Source organism: Chaetodon trifascialis, chromosome 1 (assembly GCF_039877785.1).
Source record: "Chaetodon trifascialis isolate fChaTrf1 chromosome 1, fChaTrf1.hap1, whole genome shotgun sequence".
NCBI classification, from domain to species: Eukaryota; Metazoa; Chordata; class Actinopteri; order Chaetodontiformes; family Chaetodontidae; genus Chaetodon; species Chaetodon trifascialis.
Window position 1 is genome coordinate 21,457,458 of NC_092056.1, and position 17,501 is coordinate 21,474,958.

Genomic DNA, 17,501 nt, shown 5'->3' on the forward strand with positions numbered 1-17,501 from the left:
AGACAAACCGCCGTGACTGAAAATGTCCACCCAAGCAAATATTTGCCAGCCGAAGGCACAGTGTTCTTGGTGAAACAGTAACTCATCCTCAGAAGGACCCTGCGCTACAAAAGCTCTCCAGCCTCTTAAAGACTATTGAGTGCTCTCTCTTCCATTATTACTCAATTCATTTAGCAGGCTGCATATTCAATGGGACATGTGAAGTTTGAGTCACTGGAAATGCCGTCACTCTCTTAAAGAGATGAATGGAGTGCAGAATACAGGACTGCTCGGGTCCATTTACTGATTTCAGTCCAATCAAATTCTTACGTGACATCCACGCAATTAATTCTGCACGCTGTGATTACGATCGTTTCATTCAGATGGCTCCTGGAGGACAATGAAGCAGATTACTGTGGAAGAGAGCAGTAGACTGAGGAGGGATTTACTTTGTAGTCTAATCTGCTGTGTTGCTGTATTAGTGTGTAATTGAGTGTATTATGGCCCTGGCGCTGCTCTGCTAACCCCCTTTAATCCTGCTAGCTGGCTAACGGGAAATACACAGTTAATAAGGCTTTACGTGCCTGGAAATTCATATCTGTGTGTGCGTGTGTGTTGACTCTTGGCTGTACCTGTGTATTTCAGGCACAAACGCGTCTCCCTTCGATCAGCTGGTCCTGACTCTGGCCTGGGACCGCGTAGACATTGCCAAGAATCATGTGTTTGTGTACGGACAGCAGCTCCTGGTACGTCTGCATGTTTGTTTGTCCGTGTGTGTGTGTGTTTTTTTGGCATAGCTTCCCGGGATGTTTGCTTTGCTCAGCACTGGCTCCAATCCTTTGGACTTGCCCAAAATGACTCCAGAATCTCTGCTGACCACAATCTGCAGCCTGAAGAGCCGGGGGACTGGACTCCGGCCGGCTGCCAGGAACTGCTTGTCTTGACTGTAACATGAACCCGCTTACAGTTGTCTTCATGAGCTGCCCTCAGCGCTCATGTTTATTTTAAAACTTGGGGAATCCTGGCTTTCTGTGTGAATGAAAGGATGTATAATATTTATGTTTCTCATTTTTTTGTTTGTTTTTGTTTAATTTGCCCATATTTTGGTTTTATCCCTCATGTTTTCTAAAAAATGATTTGCTATAAAAATCGGCTTCATAACAGCGTGTTTATCTTTGTTTGCGTGTGTAGGTGAGCTCTCTGGAGCAAGCGATGCTGGATGCCCTTGTGATGGACAGGGTGGACTTCGTCAAGCTGCTCATAGAAAACGGAGTGAGCATGCACCGTTTCCTGACAATCAGTCGGCTGGAGGAGCTCTACAACACGGTGAGGTTATGAACACACAGCAGCCATGGAATGAAGAAGATGAGCTGTGCATACAAGAGGTTTGAAGTGTTGCAAAACTTTTTGTACCCTCTTCTGTTGTAGAAACAACCTACCAACAACCCAACTCTCCTCCACCTGGTTAGAGATGTTAAACAGGTAGAGTCAGCCCGCTTCATATCATTTTTATCAGCTGATGTTAGTCTGTTCAGTCTCATTGACCATTTTCCTTCTGCGCCGTCCTGCAGAGTCATCTGCCTCCAAACTATAAGATCACTCTGATCGACATTGGCCTGGTTATTGAGTACCTGATGGGTGGGACTTACAGGTGCAACTACACCAGGAAACGCTTCCGAATCATTTACAACAATCTCCATGGCAACAGTAGGGTGAGTTGACACTGTTGATATTTGAAACTTAACTTTATTTGAAGTGGTGCAGAGCACTGGAGTTCAAAGCTGGCAGCTCATGTGGATGTAGCATTAAAACAGTAACATTTCATGCATTTTACTGATGACATCAGGCCCTCAGCTGTTATTGGGTGTATTGTGAACTGTAATAGAAGTCAGTGGAAGATAAATCCAGGAAGTCTGAAAAGGTTTTCATGTGTTGCGCAGAGGTCGGGGCGCCACACAGCAGGTCCTGGTTCTCATTTGAGGAAAAACCACGAGTCTTTCAGCATGCAGGCCGACAAGAAGGAGAAGACGAGGCACAACCACTTCATCAAAACTGCACAGCCGTACAAACCTAAGGTAAGCTCCTGCCGTTCAGTGAAAGGAACGAGGCTGCTGAAAACCTCAAGTGGTAGACATCTGTCTCAGTGGCAAAATAGGAGAACTGAAAGTGTCTGCCTTCCCTCTCCTCCTCCTCCTCCTCCTAGCTTGAGTCCACCACCGAGCAGAACAAAAAGAGGAGCAAAGAAGAGATCGTGGACATAGACGACCCAGAGACGAGGCGGTTTCCCTACCCTTTCAATGAGCTGCTGGTGTGGGCTGTGCTGATGAAGAGGCAGAAAATGTCGCTGTTCTTCTGGCAGCATGGCGAGGAGAACATGGCAAAGGCACTCGTGGCCTGTAAGCTTTGCCGATCGATGGGCTACGAGGCCAAGAAGAGCGACGTGGTGGACGACACCTCAGAGGAGCTCAAGGAGTACTCAAAGTAAGCTTGTCTGGGGCTTTGATACCGCTGTGACTTTCATTCCTCTATGAAAGAAAAGATGTGAACTGAATCCATTGTGCTGGTGTGTTTCAGTGAGTTTGGGACGCTAGCGGTGGACCTTCTGGAGCAGTCGTTCAGGCAGGATGAGACCATGGCCATGAAGCTGCTGACCTACGAGCTGAAGAACTGGAGCAACTCCACCTGCTTGAAGTTGGCCGTCTCGTCCCACCTGCGGCCCTTCGTGGCTCACACCTGCACCCAGATGCTGCTATCAGACATGTGGATGGGGCGGCTGAACATGCGCAAGAACTCCTGGTACAAGGTTCATGTTCCATTTAGATTTTATTTTTGGTAACAAACGAGAAGCTGGGGGAGTATATGTGCTGGAGTCCATGCTTTGTCTGTGTACAGGTTAACACAAAACCGTCCTGGAATGGTTAAATACTCGTGTTTGGTGGAGCTTCTGCCACAGGTGCAGTGATCCTGGGGTTTGAACATAATATCAAATCCCAATCTCCGTTCAGTGCTCACTGAGGGGCTGAAATGCCTGTTAGCTGGATGATTCATGGATGCAGCACTTTGGGGATTCATTTGTTTGCATGTAATTCGAAGAACATTTTCAACAAATGTAGCAGCATCCACCCACATGAGTGTGTATTTGTCTCTAGGTGATTCTGAGTATTTTGGTGCCTCCTGCCATCCTTCTGTTGGAGTACAAGTCCAAGGCTGAGATGGCTCACATCCCGCAGAGTCAGGACGACCACCAGATGACCATGGAGGACAGCGAACACAACTTCCAGAACATAGCTGAAGACATCCAGATGGTTCGATTCATTTTGGTTTTTTATCCAGTTGTGTTTTCTTTTAAAGACCTTTGTATCTTCCTCACTGAAGCAGTCCATAGTTTAGGCCATGTTAAAGGGTTAATGAGCCGTGAACTGGTTGTATGTCTGCTGGGGAATAAGGAGAAGAGTAGAAAGTCAGACGCTTACAGAAAAAGTGTGTTTAAAAAATCCTTCTTTGACCTAAAATTCCTTTTTTGTGTTTGTTTTAACCCTTGTCATGTATTTACTTTCTTTCTTTCACTCACATTCTCTCTCTCTCATTTCTGCCGTCCAATTTTGGCCTTCTTAACCTCGCTGCAGGATGTGTTCAAGGAGGCCAGATCCCACGACCACGTGGAGACCAAGAATGACACGGAGACGCACGTTCGCTCCAGGAAGCTGCCCTTAACCAGGAAAATTTATGCCTTCTACCACGCTCCCATTGTCAAGTTCTGGTCCAACACGGTATGGAGATTACAGATGAGAGCACGCACGCACACAGTACATAAGGTCATATACAACTATCTATTATATGGTGGTTTATCTGGGTGGCACGCTGGGTAAAAGGATCTTCAAAGAGATGTTGTTACCCAGGAACAGTCGCACAACACAGGTTGTTTTTGTTTTTGTTTTAACCAACCAAGCATCCTGAAGGGACACAAATGTGTTATTAAGATTATTACGTTTAGGGCACATCGACCAGGAACGTTCCCAGAACAACATGAATCTGTTCACGGACTTTGAAACTAGCTATTACATTCAGCTCCTTTCTGAAAGGTTCTGCAACATGCGTACGGCTACGTTCACAAAACAAGGAAACTCTGGGTGATTCTAGTATCAAGATGTTCACATTCAGACAGTTACTTAGTTGGGCTCGATAAAGGCTAGATGAAGACAGAGGGTTCCCATGAGCGGAGAGCAGGAGTGAACGAGAGAGAGGGAGTTGTAATGAGAGGACAAAACAAGTGAAGAAGAGAAATAAAACTTGATTTCCTGATAGGTGTTCAGTGGTTACACTCAGGACTAAAACAGCTTTTCCACCTCGGCTTGACCCATTTTCATCTGCTCATTGTATGCAACTCAAAAGTCTCAATGAAGACAGAGAATAACAGGGTGAGTCTGTGTATTTGTCATGTCATTTGTGAAAATTGCATCTCAGACATTTCAATCCTCAATCAGTTTAATTAATCTTCAGTTGCGGCAGAAATGCAAACAGGAATGTGCAAAATGGACTTTATTACTGAGCTTAGCTCCTGTTGCTCCGTAGTGCTCAAGATCAGCTTTGCCTGATGCTTCAGGTTCACTCCACCACTGCTGTCTCACACAAAACCCTGCAGACTCTGCGTGATCAATAGTCCATGGATGCCACACATGTAGGAGAAAGGGCCAAGGTGCAACCTTGTCTTATCAGACACGCACACAGGAGGTAGTGAGGCGCAGAGAATGTAGACGCAGCTCTCTCTTGCTATGGATTTTAACAGTGAATGGGTGGACCGGTGTTCCCACAGCACCGCCCACAGGAGAGCTCAGGGAACACGATTGTGCAACATTTCCCAATCCACAGCAAACATCCAGTTCAGACACGAGCTATTTGTGAGAAGTATTTGTTCTGGAGGTTGCAAAATCCTCTCCAGCACTTTGTTATAGGCTTTCCCAGACTGGTGTAGCAGTGTGATTCCTGTCTATCTGCTTCATCATCATGTCCCCTTTTTCTCAAAATTAAAGCCACTGTTATTTCGCTCCATTAAACCCTGTCAGTGTTCAAAGGAGGGGAATCAGGCCAGTGATTTACTTCACACTGGAGGAATCTGAGATCAGTAGCATGCGTTTCTGCATGTGCTTTGCCCTTACGTTCAAATTTATAAGTTAACCTTAACACTAATTTAAGGACCACAAACGTGTCAAGAAAGAGGCAATGGTAGCAGTTAAAGCTTAATTTAAATGCATTTTCTTGAATACACATTTGTACTGTCTCATTCACACTCATGCACACCATTATCACTCCTCTCACTCGCTCTGATGTTTATTTACATATAAACACAAGCCTGGGGCTGGTTCTCAGGAGCCTGGCGGTCGACTGTGAGGGTTTTATTTGAGGGCTGTTTTTCAGCCTGTTCAAGACTGACAGGAGCTGATACCATCACTGAAACTGCTGGTTATATGTGGAATGTAGCCTGTGCACAGGCTTATCTACATCTGCTGTACCTGCTTCCATCCGCTCAGCACACCGATCCAGCACTCAGCAATGACTTACCCATCAGATGAGAGTGTTAAGGGCTGATTTTCCAACAGTTCGCATGTCATGGTTCAGCAATTTTTGAGATCGTAAACCTAATCCAAGTCGTGTGAACTGGAGACGTGTGTGTGTGTGTGTGTGTGTGTGTGTGTGTGTGTGTGTGTGTGTGTGTGTGTGTGTGTGTGTGTGTGTGTGTGTGTGTGTGTGTGTGTGTGTGTGTGTGTGTGTGGTAACTTAGCAGCCTATATGGAGATTCTCAAACTTTCCCACAGTCTGCAGGATGGTTGACCCATACTTCAAGCAGAAAAGACCTCTTTTGTGCAAGGTTCAGAGGGGAGTTCATGCACCTCTGGGAGACAATCATGTGGCTTGTGCTTGTTTCCCTACAGGAAAAGATAAAAACACAAGAGTTTCCATTTGAACTAATATACTTTAAGGTGTCTTAAGTGAGTCTTGTTCAAATCTAAAATTTTGGTCAACAAGAAAGGTAAACAAAGCTAATAAATCACAGAACTTGTGGGGGATGACGCATCTCTCACCTTATTTGTTTGGCATGTAAATAGATTTACAGTATTTATGTGTGAAAGCCATTTGTCTAAATATCTACTTAATGAGTTAATAAAAAACAACTGTAGTCTATAGCCATGCTGGGGGCTTGGAGAGGGTGTGCTAAATGCTTAGCTAAATGCTAATGTAGCCACAATGACAATGCTAACAGGCTGATGTGAGACAGGTAAAATGTTTTGCATGTTCAACATTATTACTGTAAATATACCATGGTTGATGAGAGCGACGAACAGTTACTTACTTACTTAACGTTACTATGAAAACACTGATCATTGCAGCTTTAAATGATGAGCTGGTTTAAAATTCCCATCTCCGTTTCTTATATAATCCCCCTCACCCCTCCTTTCTGAGGGCCGACTTTGTCGGGAACTGTGAATTTCACTGGAGACGGAGAAGCCGAAGCTTCTCTTCTCTCACACGCGATCCTCATCCACACAGCTAACCACCAGCTGAGCTCTGAGGGCTCAGAGGCCGCAGTCGGAGTGGACGTCAAGACTATTTGTTCCCGATTCAAAGTGCCGTGATGAGGTTCAGCCCCCTCAGAGGGCCTCAACTGACCTTGTCTCAAAATATTTCAGAGAGAGGAAGCCCCTCTCTGCAACTGTTTGAGTTTACACAAGCCAGTTATCATCCACGTCCAACATGTCTTACATACTGTAAATCTGCAGTGCCCACATTTATGCCACACAGGCAGAAAACTGCATCCTCTACTGGTCTGAGTTTTATATCACGTCTTTGGAGATGTTCATGAGTCTTATTGTTGTGTCTCAGCTCTTCTACCTGGGCTTCTTGATGTTCTACTCGTATGTGGTCCTGGTGAAAATGCCTGACTGGCCTTCTCCTCAAGAGTGGGTGGTCATCCTCTACATATTCACCTCTGCCATTGAGAAAATTCGAGAGGTAAGTGGAACAGACCTGATAGACACATATGGTCAGGCTTATTCTGTTATTTTGTTTGTAGTCATTTTAACTTCACTAAAGACTGCAAATTCACTAACCACCTCATTATTTCACAGTTTTCTTCTTTACTCCACCATCTGCTTTTTTCTTTCAGATGTTTATGTCTGAAGCCGGCAAAATAAGCCAGAAGGTGAAGGTGTGGTTCGGTGACTATTTCAATGTGTCTGACTTTCTGGCCATCGTGACCTTCTTTATTGGCTTTGGCCTGAGGTTGGGTGGAGGACCCGCCTTTGTCCCCGGGAGGACGGTGTATTGTCTAAATATCATCTTCTGGTATGTGCGACTCCTGGACATCCTAGCTGTCAATCAGCAAGCTGGACCGTACGTGATGATGATCGCGAAGATGGTGAGTTCCTGTGGGAGTGTGGTGAAGGTGCTCTCAGATTTACAGAGAAAATAAAATTCACAGTGAAAATGTGTAATAGTTGATCATTGTATTGTACATGAGGCCATGGCAGTATTGCAGGCCACTGTAAAACATCCAGGATCACTTGTTTTGTAGGTTTTTAGCTAATAGTCTGAACGTACTTTGAGAGTTCTTGCTGTGTTTTCTTGCATACACAATTTGTTCATTTTGATATTGATGTTTTTATTTAATCAATTTAAATTTAAACAGCATTAATCATCTATATGATGGTACCAGGTATAGTAACCTCCGCTATTATCCTGAGCAGCCCTATCAGTTTTAGATCAGATCAGTCCTTCTATTGTTTTTTCCATTGACTGTGCTCCATGTATCTGAGTATTTACATGAGCTTTGAGAGATCACCCACCTTCAACAGAATATTGGATGTAATTACATTAAGATCACATGAAAAAATTGTTGATTGGATTTTGTCAAAAGAGTAATTTCATCATTTTTGAGATACACTCACTAGCTTTCTTGCTGAGTTATGCTAAATATGAAGCTAGAACCAGCAGGCGATCAGCTTGTTGTAGCTTTGCTTTTCTTAGCTTGGCTTAGCATATTTTAGCATTGAGCCTGGAAGCAGGGGGAGATCTGGCTCTGTCCGAATGTAGGAAAAAAAAAAAAAAAGTTATACACACATAAAGTGCAAAAATGACTTGTGGTTTTACAGGAGTTACATTTGGGACTGTTTCTGTCACTGACTTCCTGAAGTCTGATTAGTGAGTTAGGTGTTTGCCCTGTTTTCACCTTTATGCTAATCTAAGCTAATCGGCTGCTAGCTGTAGCTTTTTATTTAGCGTACCAATATTAGAGTGGTCTCCATCTTCTCATCCAGTTCTCAGCAAGAAAGCAAATAAGCATATTTTCCACAATATCAAAGTCCACCTTTAAGTGATACTAGATTTGATTAGAAGATTTGGCTCATTTACACCTTCATAGCTGTGAAGTAGTCATAAACCCTTCATCATTACTGTGTCTGCTCTGGGGATTTCAATGCAGACGTTAAGATTTTACAGCTCCAATCAACAATTGATTTGAAACTAGCAGCAGAACAAATCAAAGAACAGAAGAATGTAGCCTTGTTTTTGTTTTCCCCTACAAAATAATTTTTTTTTTCTGAGCTAAATTCGTTAGTGCTGATTTTAGATCCCCAGAGTAGGCTACTGGACTACTGTAATTCAATGATTATTTCCAGGAGTAATACCTTCAGTATGTATTTCTTTCAGGTGGCCAACATGTTTTATATTGTGGTAATAATGGCTATAGTCCTGCTGAGCTATGGCGTACCCAGGAAAGCCATTCTGTACCCAGATGAAGAGCCAAGCTGGACGCTAGCCAAAGATGTGGTTTTCCAGCCGTACTGGATGATGTACGGGGAAGTGTATGCTTATGAAATCGATGGTAAGGACGATGAGGATGGTAGGGGAGATTATGAGGGTAAGAGCATTTTTACTCCTTTTGACTAGCTTCCTACCACAGCATGAAAGCTGATTGTCACTCCAAAAAAGCACTGGAAATCAAACCCACGACGGTCTAATCATCGCTCCCCCTCACAGCCTCTTCCCAACACTTCACCGCGGCATCAACTGCCTCGAACTCTGGCGCATTTGAAGCTCAGGTGGAACAAAACACCTGGCTGCAGCCCATAACCTGAGAGGGTATCCCAACGTTTCACTCACCATTGAAATTTCTCACATGCATTATCAATGTTATCGTGACCATGAATCAACGCTCTAAAGAAACCTCTGAACAGATTGCATTTGCATTACATTTTTCAACACAGCAGCCCTTTAAATAAACAGAGCATTGCAGTAAATATGTCAGCTATATGCTGGCTCTTGTTTCGTTAAACATCGCAGTGAGTACATAAAATAAACATCTAAACAAGTTTTTGTATTGACACAGTAAGTATTTCAATGCAGTTTGAAGGCAGTTCTCTTTCATCTTGGTATGCATTCATATGTGGTAAAGTCAGATTGGGTACCAACACAGGACAGATTGTGCCTCAGAACAAGACCCCGGTGTGATGAAGGTATATATCTTAAGGATATCTCGACGTGATACGTGCATACATATCCTAAAAGGCTCCTCTTCCTCACAGTGTGTGCCAATAACAGTGACACTGCGGTGAAGCACCTGTGTGCGGCGGGAGTGTGGCTGACTCCTCTCCTACAAGCAGTCTACCTCTTTGTACAGTATATACTAATGGTCAACCTCCTCATCGCCTTCTTCAAGTGAGTGCATGACATTTCACTGCTAAATCCAGCTGTGTTTCCAGAAGAATGTTGGCACTCCAACAACATCATCATCATCAACCTCATCCTCAGTGTCATTTCTGTACTCTGTTTTCCAGCAATGTGTATCTGCAAGTGAAGTCCATTTCTAATCTGGTGTGGAAGTACCAGCGTTACCACTTTATTATGGCGTACCATGAGAAGCCTGTCCTCCCACCCCCCTTCATCCTCCTCTGCCATATCTACTCCCTCTTCTGTATGTGTAGAAAGAGGAAGAAGGAGAATACCTACGGACCAAGTACGACCACACTGCTGTCATTTTTCACCAGAAACTTCATGTCTCCTGCAGTTTAAGTTAGGGAAAATCGATTAGCAAGTCAAACAAGTGTTTCTTTCTTTCAGAGCTGTTTCTCACAGAGGAAGACCAAAAGAAGCTTCATGATTTTGAGGAGCAGTGTGTGGAGACATACTTTCACGAAAAGGATGATCAGTTTCACTCGGGCAGCGAGGAGCGCATTCGTCTTACCTCAGAAAGGTGGGGCTGTTCCCTTTTTCAAGGTGCCCTTTTGAGTTTTCTTGTGAAGAAACAAACATTATGTGCACAGTCAGGCTTGTTCTTAAAGTCTAACAAATGTGCTGAATGCATTTTCTTCCTTACAACACATCTGCAAGGCCAATTTTATGAAGTATTTTCAATGCAGCATTGTTTACCAGCCAGCAGTCTTCCTCTCCCCTGCATTTGTTGCACTTTACTGTTACTGTTGATCAGAGGAATCATGTGAAACCATCTGCTGGGTTGTGTCACCTGTGTGTGCATGTGCATCCTCATGCATGAGACATACAGAACAGGGACCCACTCATAAGAAACTGCTCCATATCGGCGGCAACACAGGGCACCTTTAAAGGCACCTTGTGACACTTGAAAAGAAATAAGCGTTCCAAAAGATGCAGCATTTAAAATGAAAAGAAATGAGTAAGAAAAAGATTTAGACATTTTCAAAGGAGTCGGTCAATATGTGAGTTTTTATTCTGAGTAGAAAGTAGTCCTTTACATTTTCATTTTAACAATGTAATACTAAAATGTTTGTTTAGACTTAGACTTAGACTTCCTTTATTGTCATTGCACAAAAAAACACAGCAGTGAGATTTTGGCAATGAAATGTTGTTGCTTGGCTTCCGGATTACAACAGAGATGGAAATTAAAAATTAATATGAACAATAGAAGATAACAAAGCTGACTTATGGTTAACTGAAGCTACTGTTTGTCATTTCCAGGGTTGAAACCATGTGTATGCAGCTAAAAGAGGTTGGGAACAAGGTCAACTTCATAAAACGCTCTTTGCACACACTGGACTCCCAAATTGGCCACCTGCAGGACCTCTCAGCACTGACTGTGGACACTCTGAAGACCCTCACTGCTCAGAGGGCGTCAGAGGCCAGTAAGGTCCACAATCAGATCACCCGGGAGCTGAGCCTGTCTAAGAACGTGGTCCCCAGCATTGCTCCTGTGGCGACAGACGCTGGCCCCCACTCCAAATCGTCCGTGATAGGAAAACGCAGTGTGGGAGCCTACTTTGGCTCCTCTTTTCCCCAGACAGGAGCCAACATGGCAGATTCTCTTTTTGGATTTGGTGTAGGGGGAGGGGCAGAAAGTAGCCGGAGAGTTGGGCCCAGCCCTGAAGCAGGACTGGAGCTGGACCCCAGCCTGAACCCAGCATTGAGTCCAGAGAGGAGGGGGTTGTTTGGGCTCGGGCACTTTGCTGCAGAGGCTGGCTCCTCAGGCAGTGCCGGCTCTAGTGCCTTTGTCCAAAGTGCTGTGGCTGTTTCCCCTCCAGAGCTGCGTCTCCGTGGCCACTCTCTCACCCAGAGTAAGCTGACCCGTCCACAGGAGCCGGGCCTTTCCGACTCCCCATCCAGCCTGCCCAATGTGCCCTCTCCTGGGGCTCAGTTCCACATCAGCAGCACCCCTTCCCAGCCCAGTGGCTCCAGCCACCCAGAACTCGCCCTAGCTCGGCTTTACCAGCAGCCCCTCCAGCCAGACAGCACCACTGTCGAGTTTGGGGCGTTTGTGGGTGAGTATGAGACTGAGAGTGAACCTGGTGTTGATGAGGAGATAAAAGGGGAGTGTGAAAACTGTGTGTGTGTGTATCCCACTGTGGTCATTGTCCCTAAGACTTCGGGCTCTGCTCGGCCCGCCTGCTTGCCTGCTTGCTCTGCAAAGCCTGAGAAATTAGAGGGGTTAGGAAGAGGGCAGAGGGAGGAGAGTTTGGGGTATGTGAATGAGGCGTTCTGTGACGACGAGGGCAGATCAGGCTCTCTGAGTAAACACTCTAAAGACACTGAAGTCCCACTGGCTCCTGAAGCTGAATCATCACCGGGTGACAGGCTGTCAGGTACTGCTCACCCCCCCGCTGTGGCACCCAGGAGACTCTGCATACGAAGAAGCAGGGAATGGAGTATGTCGAGACCTGCCCCTCCAGCATCCTGCTGCAAGGATCAAAGGGGGTCAGAACTCAGACTTGACAGGAGGAACGCGGCAAGAGAGCTGAACACAACGAGAGGTTTGAGTTCCTAAGCTTAAGTTAAGGGCTGCCGGGTGCTCGGTTCTGTCCGTCTCCAGATCAGGATCCCAGGAGACCTTTGACTGGTGCCTTTCCTTTCCTGCCTCTGCTCTACGTGAGCCTCTTGTCTGACTTGTTTACTCTCTGTTCCTGGGCTTTTCTGAGGTTTTCATGACGTGACTGCAGCATGAATGATTGGTTGACTGGTTCAGGTTTTCGGCATGATCTGTACTTGATTGAAAATGTGTTTTGCAGGTGAAGGTGAGGGGAAGAAAGAATCACATGTTTGAACTGTGATTATTATCACACATATATACACATGCACATACAGTATACATACTGCATACACATGCACACAATGATTGCCTTGGAATTTGGATTGGATCAAATACTTGAAAATAGTTCTTTCTTATTGTTATTGTGGGATATTGTTACAGGATGCAAATGTGAATAACAAGGAAATAAAGAGGGCAGTTTACATTGTTTAATGTGGACTGACAGAATTTTGTTGTTTTCAGGACATAAAGACAGTGTGGACCTCCAGCACTCCACACCCAAAGACACCTCCACCTCTAGCAGACAGCAAAGCCCAGCCACACCAACCAGAACGCAGGTGTGTGTGTGTGTGTGTGTGTGTGTGTGTGTGTGTGTGTGTGTGTGTGTGTGTGTGTGTGTGTGTGTGTGTGTGTGTGTGTGTGTGTGTGTGTGTGTGTGTGTGTGTGTGTGTGTGTGTGTGTGTGTGTGTGTGTGTGTCTGACGACATGAAACTTTACGAGATGTAGTCGTCAGATTATTAGTGTTTCAGATTAATGTGTCCATTCTCCCACTTTTTGTCACTTTGTTTGTCCTCATCTGTTTCTTTAGCCACAGGCTCAGCCTGAAAGTCACGGTCACATCAGAGCAGTCAACTCGTATGCTGGCTTCACTGAGTTTGACAGAAACCCAGCTTTTCTCCATCCTGACTCCAGTAAGCCCAGAAATTTAACACAAATTATACGAAACAGTCAAAAACCAGCATCTGCACCTGTTGGCAGTGTTATTCTTACATTTTCACTGATGACACATTGTTGCTGATGATGGTTCATTGCATTTCTGCAGCTCTGACAAAGAAGGACAGGAGCAGAGTGTCAGCGGAAGACATCCTCATCCATGAGGACCCCAGGACTGCAGTGCTGGTAAGAAGTGTGTCTCTGTGTACTTACAGCACAAAGCAAAGAAAACACAGTTCTGTGGTTCAGTGTCGGTTTCTGTCATTGTTTAACAATTTCTCAATTCCTCTACCAGGAAAGAGTTCAGGTCAAATCAGCCCAGGCCAGCAGCCTGTAAGTGTCCTCTCACTGGCCAACATGATGTGTACACACACACACACACACACACACACACACACACACACACACACACACACACACACACACACACACACACAGAAACACACTAATGTCTCTCTTGTCTCTCTCTCTGTCAGACGAGCCCCTGGGGAGGATACACTGAATAGTAAGATGTGTAGTTTCACTGTTTTCACTCCTTCTGCTTGGTTTAGTTTGGTCAGACTCTGGATCAGCTGGTCCAGCAGCATTTACACTGTCAGTGTTATCAAAATGACCTCTGACCTTTTCCCTTACATTACTTCCAAAGCTTGCTTGTATGTTACTCAATCCATACTAAACAGCATCAACACAAACGCGAGGAAAATACGTTTTTCTCCCATAAATCCTCTTTTTTTCCTCGTTGTCCTCGTTCATGTGACTTCCCCTCACATCATCAGGACACACAGGAGTGTGAACTCTTCGTGGGTGAAAGCTTTACTATGCTTTTCTTCTTCTGTTGTTACAGCCGCAGTTTCTCTCTACACGCCGCGGCACACCCACCTGGGAGCCAGAAAGGACTGTGAGTAAAACACTGAGCAAACAGCACAGCGGGCTCAGTGACCTTTATCAGGGCTTTTCATAGCAGGACTGTCTCAGTTACAGCTGAAATGATTTGTCCATGAACAGCTCAGATGATCAAGAGAAAACTGATCAGCAACTGTTTTGATAATGGATGGATCAATATCTTTGGCTTTTGGATTGTTGGCTGTTTCACACATAGTTTCTGGTAAATTATTGGAGCTGGGACCACAGTTATTTACCCCCGACCCCATTTTTTTTACTATAAACAACAGAAGTTTCTTACACGGAATCAAACAGTTTGACCTGTTTTTCTGCTTCTCTTGTTGTGAACCGGTACAAAGGCATCTGTTGGTGGATGGCTGCTGCAGTAGCTCAGGGTGTTTCTGTTGCATTAATAAACCCAAATGATCGTTAAATCATTAAATGACATCCACTTGGTTTTTGCAAAACATTAACAGCTCTCCTCTTTTTCTCCTCAGCTATTGGCTCTCCCTTCAAGCCCATGGAAAGCTACCAATACTCAGGTGAGACGTGGAGAATAAGTCATATTAACATGTTTTCATTCATGCTCTTGTCTTAACCCGTTTGTGTATCTGCATTTGTGTGTGTGTGTCTCCTGTAGCTGTGGAGCGCAACAACTTGATGAGGCTGTCCCAGAGCATCCCCTTCACCCCTGTGCCCCCCAGAGGTAAGTGTGGATTACGGGGCGCTCCCAGACATGTCCGGTCAGGTGAAAACACTGCAGACGGTTCGAAGAGACAACAGCAGGCCGTTGGAGAATGAGGAAGTGTGCAGCCTGATAAGAGATGTGGTTTCCACATTGTTTTTGTCCTTCCACACCTGCAGCTGTTTGCTCCATCCAGTCTGTCAATGAGCAAAGTGTTGGTGACGTGTTTGTATTGTTTTTGAGAACGATTTTGGCTTCAGAGTTCATTTGCATCTCCTTGCTGAAGAGAAACTTTTGGCTTTAATGGTTTTGATGTCACCGTCTTGAGTGGCAGTCGTGTTGTCGCAGTCTGTTGTTGTCGTTACTGTGAATGTCTTGAAGTGTCGATGCTCGAGTCACGTGATCCAGGCAGTTTCAAGGCATTTCATCATGGTGGTGTGACGAGGTGATTATACTGTATGCTTGCAACCGGTGCATCATCCAGTATGTTTTAGAAACAGGCAGCAACACGGCTCCAGTTAGGTGTTTGAATATCCTCCTCAAACACCACGAGGTAATGTTATAACTATCATTTAATGACTCATTCTCAAGAGACTTCCTGCTTCAATAAAGGTTAATTAAAAATAAATGAATGAAGAGATAAAAATCTGCTCTACGTTACACAGGCAACGAGCAGTGACCACACTGAGTGAAGTGAGTGACGCAGAATGATTAGGGTTTTGGTGTTTCAAGGCTCGTAGCTGAACTGCGTAACAGATGTTTAAGTTGTAAAATCCTTTCTACCTTTATAGGCTGGTTGGTTGTCTTTGTCATAGACGTTATATAAAACCTAATAAAACATTTAGATGCTCTATGTTTGGACCCTCTAAAGAGCACTGTTATAACTCAGTACATAAAACAAAATATGTTCTATTTGATCTTCATGAGTTAGTTTAAGAAATGAACCTTAGATTAAATACATTTAAATGAATTTTTTAACTGTTGGTGGAGTCAGAGGCTGCTGAGACGAGAGCTACTGCTACTCTGCTCAGCTAGGCCAGTTACACACTTTATCTGGTGTTGGCCTACTTTTTTTTTATGTCTGTCTTATTTATGTGATAAACTGAACTCAAGTACAAAGATGTTGGCTTTGTAGGGCAGTACAGCCGATACACACGTACAGAAACACAGAAATAAGACCGAAGTGAATGCTTGGACAGCCTACTTCTGAAAGAGGCGCGCGCTGTTGATAGAGATAAGGCCTTTGCGGTGTTCATGTCACTGTGTGTCATGCCAAAATGTCAGCCAGAAGCACTCTAAACCAAAAAAATCAATGTGTGCGATCTGACGCAAAAATGGGTGACAGTGAGACGGAGGTCAACAAACGGGAATGATACAAAGCCAGCAACATCAAAGCAACAGCGCGTCGATCGATCAGTGTGTGTGTGACCCTCACCCTCCTCTCTGGTGCTTCAGGGGAGCCAGTGACTGTGTACCGGCTGGAGGAGAGCTCCCCAAACACTATCAACAACAGCATGTCCTCCTGGGCCCAGCGGGGCCTCTGTGCCAAAATAGAGTTTCTCAGCAAGGAGGAGATGGGCGGAGGACTCAGGCGGGCCCTCAAGGTGCTCTGCACTTGGTCCGAGTACGACATCCTGAAACCAGGTCATCTGTATATAGTCAAATCCTTCCTTCCTGAGGTGGTCCAGACCTGGCAGAGCATCTACAAGGAGGACACTGTGCTGCACCTTTGTCTCAGGGTAGGTACCGCTGTACACTCTCCTTTTGAGACATCTTTATTTGTGGATTCGAGTTTAATTTCAGTGTTCGCAGTGTGCATGTTATTTTCAACCCTCACACACTGCATCATCAAACTGTGAGTCACTAAGTCGAGGCCTTTACTGTCTAATATATATGCTGTTCTGTGTCATTCCAGGAAATCCAACAACAACGAGCTGCTCAGAAACTAACATTTGCCTTCAACCAAATCAGGCCGAAGACGATTCCTTATTCACCGAGGTCAGCGCGCATGCAGAGCACAGACACACAAGTCCCATTCACACAATACTGGAGCTTGAAATGGCCTTATTTTCATATCACGACATGTCTTTTTGTTGTTTCATGGTTATATTTCATATTTCCTTTTAAAGAATTCAAAATGTGTGATAGGTTAAGTGGCTTTAGATGCAGCTTTTCACGTCAGACTTTGTTGTTCATCATGTTAACAGATTAGAGTTTTGTTGAATTTCTATTAGCAAAAGTGTCCTTTCCTGTGGGCCAGTGCCCTGAAACCTGAGTCCTCTGTGCTCAGGTTTCTGGAGGTGTTTCTGCTCTACTGTCACTCTGCCGGACAGTGGTTTGCAATAGAAGAGTGCATTACTGGGGAGTTCAGGAAGTTCAACAACAACAACGGAGATGAGATCGTCCCCACCAGCCTCCTGGAGGAAACCATGCTGGCCTTCAGCCACTGGACCTACGAGTACACCCGCGGAGAGCTGCTGGTCCTCGACCTGCAGGGTAAAAACTACTGAAGCCTTTAAAATGCAGTCGAGTTCATTTATGGGGGAAGTTTTCTGTTTGTTTTGAATGGCACTTGGATTCAGGGGAGAGCGAAACAAAGGGCTTGTTGTCGTAACAGATGAGTTTAAATGAGGAGCCTTCCTCCACTGACTGAGCCCTCAGCAGAGTTCTACTGATGTTGTTTAGAGTTGATCT

At 44.8% G+C, this 17,501-nt stretch overlaps 1 protein-coding gene across 4 annotated transcripts in view; it reads left to right on the forward strand.

The window, feature by feature from the left end:
• trpm7 (transient receptor potential cation channel, subfamily M, member 7) overlaps nt 1-17,501 on the forward strand; it is a 35,688-nt gene that overhangs the window by 16,303 nt on the left and 1,884 nt on the right. For 2 of the 4 annotated variants that reach the window (XM_070959660.1, XM_070959644.1), the window contains exons 11-37: nt 625-725; nt 1,171-1,305; nt 1,408-1,461; nt 1,551-1,691; nt 1,920-2,054; nt 2,183-2,460; nt 2,554-2,782; nt 3,129-3,284; nt 3,606-3,749; nt 6,859-6,987; nt 7,142-7,393; nt 8,683-8,857; nt 9,558-9,690; nt 9,810-9,988; nt 10,093-10,225; nt 10,966-11,762; nt 12,770-12,864; nt 13,116-13,218; nt 13,350-13,426; nt 13,536-13,573; nt 13,717-13,745; nt 14,085-14,138; nt 14,620-14,664; nt 14,763-14,828; nt 16,263-16,546; nt 16,723-16,805; nt 17,098-17,303. In XM_070959660.1, coding sequence (XP_070815761.1) covers nt 625-725; nt 1,171-1,305; nt 1,408-1,461; nt 1,551-1,691; nt 1,920-2,054; nt 2,183-2,460; nt 2,554-2,782; nt 3,129-3,284; nt 3,606-3,749; nt 6,859-6,987; nt 7,142-7,393; nt 8,683-8,857; nt 9,558-9,690; nt 9,810-9,988; nt 10,093-10,225; nt 10,966-11,762; nt 12,770-12,864; nt 13,116-13,218; nt 13,350-13,426; nt 13,536-13,573; nt 13,717-13,745; nt 14,085-14,138; nt 14,620-14,664; nt 14,763-14,828; nt 16,263-16,546; nt 16,723-16,805; nt 17,098-17,303 — 4,251 coding nt within the window. Of the gene's footprint in view, nt 1-624; nt 726-1,170; nt 1,306-1,407; nt 1,462-1,550; nt 1,692-1,919; nt 2,055-2,182; nt 2,461-2,553; nt 2,783-3,128; nt 3,285-3,605; nt 3,750-6,858; nt 6,988-7,141; nt 7,394-8,682; nt 8,858-9,557; nt 9,691-9,809; nt 9,989-10,092; nt 10,226-10,965; nt 11,763-12,769; nt 12,865-13,115; nt 13,219-13,349; nt 13,427-13,535; nt 13,574-13,716; nt 13,746-14,084; nt 14,139-14,619; nt 14,665-14,762; nt 14,829-16,262; nt 16,547-16,722; nt 16,806-17,097; nt 17,304-17,501 lie in introns of those variants that run through there. The other 2 variants (XM_070959652.1, XM_070959668.1) reach the window with 2 other exon arrangements.